At 36.5% G+C, this 9,184-nt stretch overlaps 1 protein-coding gene across 1 annotated transcript in view; it reads right to left on the reverse strand.

Annotated features, from left to right (window-relative positions):
• SLC9C2 (solute carrier family 9 member C2 (putative)) overlaps positions 1-8,907 on the reverse strand; it is a 104,189-nt gene extending 95,282 nt beyond the window's left edge. Inside the window, exons 1-3 of the mRNA XM_034666750.1 lie at positions 8,781-8,907; positions 6,748-6,848; positions 4,721-4,849 (exon numbers count right to left, since the gene is read on the reverse strand). Of these exons, the coding sequence (XP_034522641.1) occupies positions 4,721-4,849; positions 6,748-6,848; positions 8,781-8,907 (357 nt within the window). The remainder of the gene's footprint in view (positions 1-4,720; positions 4,850-6,747; positions 6,849-8,780) is intronic.
• Between the last annotated feature and the right edge of the window lie 277 nt (positions 8,908-9,184).

Consider the following 9,184-nt stretch of genomic DNA (forward strand, 5'->3'; position numbering starts at 1 on the left):
AAGGAAGAATCAGATCTTAGTTACATATTTTATATAATTACTCTGAAAAATAACTTTAAAAGGTATTCTAGGTTACCTGCCTCAAAGAAACCTTCCTTCCAAACAAAAGAGATTCTATTCTATCTTATTGTTACAAGAACAATTCACTGATCTTTCTTGTTGCTAGTCCAGGTTAATAGTTGCCAACATCAAAGTGTTCTTAAAATGGAATGCAATTTTCCTCAGTGTTGACCTGCATGGCTGCAGGCAGAAAGAGAGGTAAAACAAAGGGCAAATGCACATGCAGGCTGATTTGGACCTCTTATTAAGGGCTTTATAGAATCCTTATTCAACAGACGTTTGTATCCATTTCATTAGCTATACTCTCTTCTGAGGCTATACAGCTACCAATTGCTGGGAAATAGAATAATTTACACTGGGCCCACTACCATACCAAGCAAAATCTAGTAAGTTTCTGTTAATGAGAAAGAAAGAGAGAATGCATATCAGATAGGCGATCAGCAGTGTCTGCCTCAAAAATAGAAATAGAATATAAAAGGTTTTTAACAAGAAGAAGGAATTAAAGGGTAAAGACAACTGAATCGACTTGATTGAGAAGGGAAGAAAGAATGAGAAGCAAAGAAAAGCATGTTAAATGCAAAGTACAAAATTATATTGAGAATCAAATCCAAATCTATTTCTTTCTATTTTTAATTTTTTTTTAATTTTTAAAAAGATTTTATTTATTTATTTGACAGAGAGAGAGCACAAGTGGGGGGAGCTGCAGAGAGAAAGGGAGAAGCATACTCCCCACCGAGCAAGGAGCCTAATGCAGGACTCAATCCCACGACGCTGGGATCATGACCTGAGCTGAAGGCAGATGCTTAACCAACTTAGCCAGGCACCCCTATTTCTTTTGATTTTTTAAAACTTATTTTTAATTTATATACAGTGAAATTCATTCTTTTGATATAGAGTTATATGAGTTTTGGCAGATACATACAATCAGTCATGTAACCATGACCACAATTAAGAAACAAAACAGGGGCGCCTGGGTGGTGCAGTCGTTAAGCATCTGCCTTTGGCTCAGGGCGTGATCCTGGTGTTCTGGGATCGAGCCCCACATCGGGCTTCTCCGCTGGGAGCCTGCTTCTTCCTCTCCCACTCCCCTTGCTTGTGTTCCCTCCCTCGCTGGCTGTCTCTCTCGGTCAAATAAATAAATAAATAAAATCTTAAAAAAAAAAAAAGAAACAAAACAAATCACCTCAAACAATGTCCTTAGGGCACCTGGGTGGCACAGTCCATTAAAGTATCTGGCTTGGTTTCAGCTCAAGCTGTGATCTCAGAGTCATGAGATGGAGCCCCATGTTGGACTCTGTGCTCAGTGCAGAGTCTGCTTAAGTCTCTCTCCTTCTCCCTCTGCCCCTAAAGCCCCCCCACAGTCTCTCTCTGTCTCAAATAAATAAATAAATGTTGACCCTTTATAGTTAACTCCTTTCCCTCTCCCCAGTCCCTGGCAACAAGTGATCTGTTCTCCAAACCTACTGGTTTGCCTTTGCTAGAAAGAAGGTCTATAAATAGAATTATACTTGGGTAGCCTTTTGAGTCTGGTTTCCTTCTCTTAGCATAAGGCACCTGAAAGTCTTCTATATTGTGGCCCCTAATGCTCATTTTTCATTGCTGGGTAATATTCCATTGTAAGATGTGTCACAATTTGGTTTTTTCATTCATGAGCTGAGGAGCATTTGAGCTGTTTCTAGGCTTTTCAGATTATGAATAAGGCAGCTATTAAAAAAGATTCACACAGATGTTTTAGTGTAAACAAGATTTCATTTTGCTTCAGTAAATACATAGAAGTGGAATTGCTGGGTCATATGGCAAGGGTATGTTTAACTTTATAAGAAACTCCTAAACTGTTTTTAAAAAGCGGCTGTACCATTTTGTATTCTCACTGCATTCTCACCAGCACCTGGTATTATCAGGCTTGTTATTGTTGTTGCTGTTGCCATTCCAATAGATATGTAGTGGTACATATCACCACGGTTTTAGTTTCTATTTCTCCAGCGACTTATGGTGTTGAGCAGGTTTCCAAACACTATTTTCCGTCCACATATCTTCCTCGGGGACTCAAATCTTTTAAAATCTTTTGCCCTTCTAAATCTAATTTTAACCACAACAAATATTAAACTAGTTTTTAAAGCAGCAGAGATTCTCAACCTGGATAAAATAACAAAATCTAACTATATATTATCAAAAGGACATCTAAACATAGGGACCCCAAAATCTTGAAAGTGGATTAGGATGGAAAAATTGTAGCAGGCGAATACTAAGCAAAAGAAAGCTGGTATGACTATAGTTACACCAGATGAAATTGACTGAAAGCAAAAAGCATTATTTGAGATAAAAGGACAACTAAATAATAAGAAAAAAGTAACTAGGAAAATAACAACACTTTAGGCATTTAATAACAGTTTCTATTTATGTAAAGTAATAACTGGCAGAATAACAAAGAAAAATTGATAAATCCATAGTTATAATGGAAGTTTTTCGTATTAAGTTGAAAAACCATACTGGAAAAGATCTGGAAGACCAAACTTCATAATAAATGAAATAATTTACTGAACAAATTCAGACCCCTGCACTTAACAATTAGAAAACATATACTTTTATAAAGCAAACACAGAACATTTTGGAAAATTGATGTACAAGGCCACAAAGCAAATCTCCACAAATCACAAGAGTCAATATACAAAACACATTATCTGGTCACAATGTGATAAAAGAAATAATAATAATAAAACATATTTGGAAATTTTTAAATAACTTCTAAGTAATTAATGAGTTTAAAAGCAAATAATTCAATTAAAAATGGGCAAAGGACCTGAATAGACATTTTTCCAAAGAAGACATACAGATGGCCAACAGACACATGAAAAGATGCTCAACGTCACTCATCATCAGGGAAACACAAATCAAAACCACAATGAGATATCACCTCACACCAGTCAGAATGGCTAGTATCAAAAAGACATGAAATGACAAGTGTTGACATGGATATAAAGAAGAGGGACATTCATGTGCTGTTGGTGAGAATTGAAATTGGTGCAGCCACTGTGGAGAACTATATGGAGATTCCTCAAAAAAACTAAAACTAGAAGTATCATAAGATCCAGTAATCTCACTTCTAGGTATTTATCCAAAGAAAACAAAACACTAATTCAAAAAGATATATGCATCCTTGTTTTTTGCAACATTATTTACAATAGCTAAGATATGAAAGCAACCTAAGTGTCCATCCATAGATAAATGCATAAAGATGTGGCATATATATATAAATATAAATATATATATAAAGGAATATTACTTGGCCATAAAAATGAAATTTTGCCATTTGCAACAACATGGATGACTGTAGAGGGTATTGTGCTATGTGAAATAAGTCAGTAAGAAAAAGACAAATATCATATGATTTCATTTATGGTGGAATCTAAAAAAAACAAAATAAATAAACAAAAACCAGAAATAGACTCATAAATACAGAGAACAAACTGATGGTTGCCAGAAGGGAAAGGGGTGGGGGATGGGCAAAATAGTAGAAGGGACCTAAGGGGTACAAACTTTCAGTTATAAAATAAGTCACAGGGATAAAAGTGCAGCTTAGGGAATATGGTCATTAATATTGTAATAACTTTGTATGATGACAGATGGTGACTACACTCATGGTGAGAATTTCATATGTATATAATTATCAAATCACTAGGATATACATCTGAAATTAATACAATATTGTATGTCAACTATACTTCAATAATAAATAAATAAAACAAACTAATAAAATCCTTCCACACATGGGGAAAAAAATAATCAATGGGTCAAAGAAAAAAGCATAGTAAAAATTTTAGGTAGATTTGGGATGATAATGAAAGCACTAAAAATCATGGGGGACCTGAATGGCTCAGTTGGTTAGTCGACTGACTTTTGATTTCAGCTCAGGTCATGATGATAGGGTTGGGAGATGGAGCCCCTTGTGGCTCTGTGCTGGACGTGGAGCCTGCTTAAGATTCTCTCTCTGCCCCTCCCCTGCACCATGTGTGTAGGCACGCAGGCATGCATGCACTTCCTCTCTCTCTAAAAACAAAAACAAAAACAAAAAAACACTAAAAATCAAAACATGGGTGAAGCTAAAAGAGTAGTTACAGAAAAATTTAAAGCCCTAAGCGTACAAAATACAAAAAGTAAGAAAGCTAAAAATCAATCGACTAATATCTAACTCAAGGTATTAAGAAAAGTACAGAATAAAATTAAATAAAATGTTCTTTGAAAGAAAAAGTAAAATCACCTGCTAAACATGATGAAGAAAAAAAAGAGAAGCCATAAATAAAACAATCTTAGCAGTGAAAATGGGCAAATCTATAGATAGAGTTGAGATGAAGTCAGATGTGAGATTGGAATCCAGGTTCTGCCTGGATTATCAGCCTTGTCTGTGACCTCTGAACCACAATTTGTTTACATATAAAATAGAGATACTTACTCAGTGCCTAACCACAGTGGTCACTCAGCAAATATTTATTCCTTCTGCCTCCCCCTCAACTCCTTTTAATTAGTGGTTCCACAGAATAAGGAGGGTAGGAACAACTAAACTATGAGATTTGTGAATGGTTAATCCTCTTTATAGACAAACATATTTTCTGGTAACATAAATAAGCGTGATTGACCATAATTTTTTAAAATGTATTCTTACCTGCCAAAACACATTCTTGAGGATACAAAAGTCCACATCCAGAGCAGCCATAAATATAATTATAGGTGAAAAATAACAATAAAGTGCAAAACTTGGTGTTCTCAGAAGAGGGTAGACAATTTGGTACACCTAAACTAACAAGGACAAATAAGAAATAGTTGGCTGCCATTCTGAGGTATTAGAAATTAGTATTAGGTAATTTGAGATACTAGAATTTGATGGTATAGCAATCAATGTTGAGTTTTAGTATATTCCAATCTGCAACTAATGAGCTGTTTTCTCAAGGCCAGTCCTGAGGGTTTTATAGATTTCTTGATCTGACTGTCCAGATGAGTTATATGTCCAGTTCTCTATCCACCAGAGAATTGTGTGAGTCTGGGCGACACAAACATTGTTTGTGGTAAGTATTGTAATCAGTGTTTTCAAAGGTGATAGCCTGACATGACCTTAGGTGTTCACAGATAAGTGTTTTTTTATTTGACTGTTAGATATTTATTCTAATTTGCGTTAAGACAGAAAAGGGAAACTTGCACTTGTGATTTTACAAACATTTGCTTAGGATTTTTCATTTCAGTCCTTCAGTGAGTTGGGGCTCCTGGATGGATCAATCGGTTGAGCGTCTGACTCTTGGTTTCAGCTCAGGTTGGGTTCTCATGAGTTGTGGGACTGAGCCCTGGGTTGGGCTCCTGCTCAGCCAGGAGTCTGCTTGAGATTCTCTCCCTCTGCCCCTCCCGCCTCCTGCACTCCCTCGCACACTCTCTCACTGTCTCTCTCAAAAAAATAAATAAATAAATAAAAAGATAAATAAATAAATAAATAAATCTTTAAAGAAAATAATGAAGTCCTTCCGTGAATCAAGTAGAGAAAAAGAACACATAGATAATAGCACATATTGTGTATATAAGACATAAATCATGAAGGTTGTACACTAAGAAGTTTTTGGCTCAACTAATATTTTATTCTTCATTACTTAACCTCCCTGGGCCTCAGTTTCCTCATCTGTAATATAGGATAGAATACCTACTTCCACTGGTTTTCTGTGAAGGTGAATGAATTAACTCAAGAATTAATATTAATTTGAACATAGCATAACATATAGAGAAGTTGAATCACTATGTTGTACACCTGAAACTAATGTAACATGGTGTGTCAATTATACTCAAATAAAACACATTTTTAAAATTAAACAGCTCCATATTTCACTGGAAAAAAGAATAATAAGCTAATAAACTAATAAACACAAAATACTTTAAAGCGAGCCTGGCACATAGTAAACATTCAAAAGATGTTAGAAGTAATGCAGGTGTTTCAGAAGAGTAAGAGGCTTTTAAAATCCTAGACAGATACAAGCATCGTCTCCATTTTTAAAAAAAATAAGAGAATGGGTGAAGGTAAATCATTACTGATCACAGTTACTCATTTGAAATCAAGAGTTAATAAATTAATACAATTTTTCTTGTATCTCTATTATATAGTATATGACGCATTTTGTATTGAATCTAGCAGTTAGGAAAGAGTAACCATGTTTCATTATGACAATAACAGCTGCCATTGATAACGTCTCCACAGGTGTTGCAGATAATAGCACAGATGAAGCCTGTATACACCAGGCGAAAGAAAAAAGAGCGAGGCTCCCAAAGCAGATGATGAAGAACCCAAGAATGCAATCCAAATTTCCGTACTTCCATACTAGTGTTTTATCTTAAGCTCCTCTAATTTACATCTCTTTTATTGTATGGTTTTTCGTTTTCAAAATTTATAATAGATGAATTTATAACAGATGAATTTTTTTCAGTAGCTGTTCACACTTTTTTTTTTTTTAATTAAACTGGGCATGAAGCCCGATACAGGGCTTGAACTTACAACCCCAAGATCAAGAATTGGACGCTTAACCAACTGAGCCACCCAGGCACCCCAGCTGTTCACATTTTTTTTTTTTAATTCCATACATTCAGGGATAGGGGTGAGAGTAAACCTTGATTTTGGTCTTTGTTCTTTAAGTTACTAACTTATCATAAATACATTACCTGAACAGAAATGTGAGCCAGTTGTCCTATCACAAATCCTAACACAGAAAGAATTATCAAGACAGTGACTTCAGAATTCTTTAAAAAGGTCCTCAAAAATCCTGAAAAAATACATGTATGTGTTATTTTTTTTTAATTTATTTATTTATGGGAGAGAGAGAGAGAGCACAAGCAGGGGGGAGGGGCAGAGGGAGAGATAGAAGAAGGCCCCCTGCCGAGCAGGGAGCCGGATGTGGGACGAGATCCCAGGACCCTAGAATCATGACCTGAGCCGAAGGCAGACGCTTAACTTACTGAGCCACCCAGGCGTCCCCATGTATGTGTTATTTAGACATAATGCATAGTTTCAAAGCATTTAATATGCCCTCTCTATTTAATTGTAAACTTCCTGAGTGTCACATCATTATGAATAAACAATTGACAATGCTGGCTCTTAAGACACGCGTGATGAAGCCTCTGTCACAGGTGAATCTGGAAAATACTGAAGTTCCAACAATCTCCCATTTGCCCAACAGGCACATCACTGTACAAGTGTCCTCCCTTTGGATCTGATGATGAGAAATTTGAAAAGCCAAACTTCATATCTATATAGTACACATTTTATTAGTAATTACTTATCCTAAACTACAGCAACATATGTTCTATAGTTTTCTAAAAGCCAGAAATATTTTGAACTGAGCTCTAACTATAGGGAAAATGGCCTTCACCAGACAAGTCACAGAAGACATGTGCTACTCTGCCTACATGCATTTTCTTGCCTTGCCACTCTCTCCTCTGTCCAACATTATTCAGTTCATTCCCTCCAGAAGCAATATAGGGACTATAATACAATTAATTTACACCTAGGGCAAGATTCATTGGCATTCCAGATTCTGCATTTCCTGTGTTCCAGCTAAATCAGTAGATACTTATTGAATACTACTTTTGTGTAGGGCTAAAGAATGTTTCTCAAAGGATTTCTGCAATGCCCTTTACTGCTGGAGCATTTATCTCTATGTAATCATCAAAGATCTAGAGCTGGTGAAATCATGGTCACCAGCACCTCCTAGTACCACAGGGGACCAGTGTCATCAGTGTGTGTTTTAAAGGCTCATCCCAGAGAAGGTGATTTTACTCTCTGATAAGTAAAATGGAAGAAGTTTTTATGAGTGTTTGCTTCACTGTTTTTTAATAGTCTTCCCAATTCCAGAAAAGATTTTAAAGCATCTGACCTTTTTTCGCAAAGAAAAATGTTTTAAAGAACACTACATCAAAAACTAAGGATAGACTGTATGGTGACTAACATAACATAATAAAAAAATTATTATAAAAAAAACAAAAACTAAAAAAAATAAAGAGGACTAGAAATTTTTCCCTAATCATTAGTGTTGAATTGGGGAATACAGTGCCTCTGTTTTTTAGTCTGGTATCTCATCTGCATGAATATCATTCACCATACCTACTGAATTCTTAATGATCATTTAAGAGGCCCTTACTTGTGAAGTCTCTCCTAATTCCCCACTGGGGGGTAGAGTAGGTGGCATGTTCCCTGAAGTAAAATCACATCAAAAGCCATAATAAAATGGACAAAATTGATGACACCAACTGTGCAAATTGTGAAACAAGTGTCTGGGTCCTATTTGCCCTCATCCCCCTCCCCTCATCCCAGATATACGTTGGTTGGGTTAAGCCTGGCAGACAGGCAGCATGAGGCTTTCCTGACCATTACCAGAGATTCTGGACCACAACTTGACAGTTGAACTAACCCCATTGCATTGTAATTATTGTTTACCTGTCTCCCCAGCAAGAGGACTCCTTGAGGTTAAGGACTGTCTAACTCCCCTTCTACCTACCACTCTGCTGTGCTCAGCACATGCCACTGAAGGAAGGAACAGAGTAGAGACGCTACTGATAATTCAATGACACTACACTGTCCACATTCGTTCACATCTTACAGTTTCACTGGACTTGTCTTGATGAAGTTGTGATCTCTTTCTGCACTGAGAAAGGTTCAGAGGGCAGAGCAAAGATGAAATTTAGAAACAACCACCTACCTCCCAAAACAATGGTGGAAAACACAAGCATTATGAAATGCCCACTTACAACGGTGTAGCCAGCTGAATTTCCGCAGAGTAATTCAGGTCTGTTACCTTCTCTTTGCAGCCAGAAGGAAGAGTTCATGTTTGACATTGTTTTTTCAGGCCTAATTTGATGAATTCACCTGTGAGTTATTATTTTCACCACCACAGACTATCCTGTTATAATACACAAAAAGAAAATGAGACTTGCCGGGTCCTAATGCATCCACATTCTTTCTACCTAAGATTGAACCACACTCAGATCTGAGCACATTTCTTCTTGTCACAGGGCACACATTGATACCTTCTGTTCTACCTCTTGCTCCAAGAGCATTTACTAGGAACACCAACAGCAGTGTTAGTGTTTCTTCCTCCCACTT

The sequence above is a fragment of the Ailuropoda melanoleuca genome, chromosome 8, assembly GCF_002007445.2.
Source record: "Ailuropoda melanoleuca isolate Jingjing chromosome 8, ASM200744v2, whole genome shotgun sequence".
NCBI classification, from domain to species: Eukaryota; Metazoa; Chordata; class Mammalia; order Carnivora; family Ursidae; genus Ailuropoda; species Ailuropoda melanoleuca.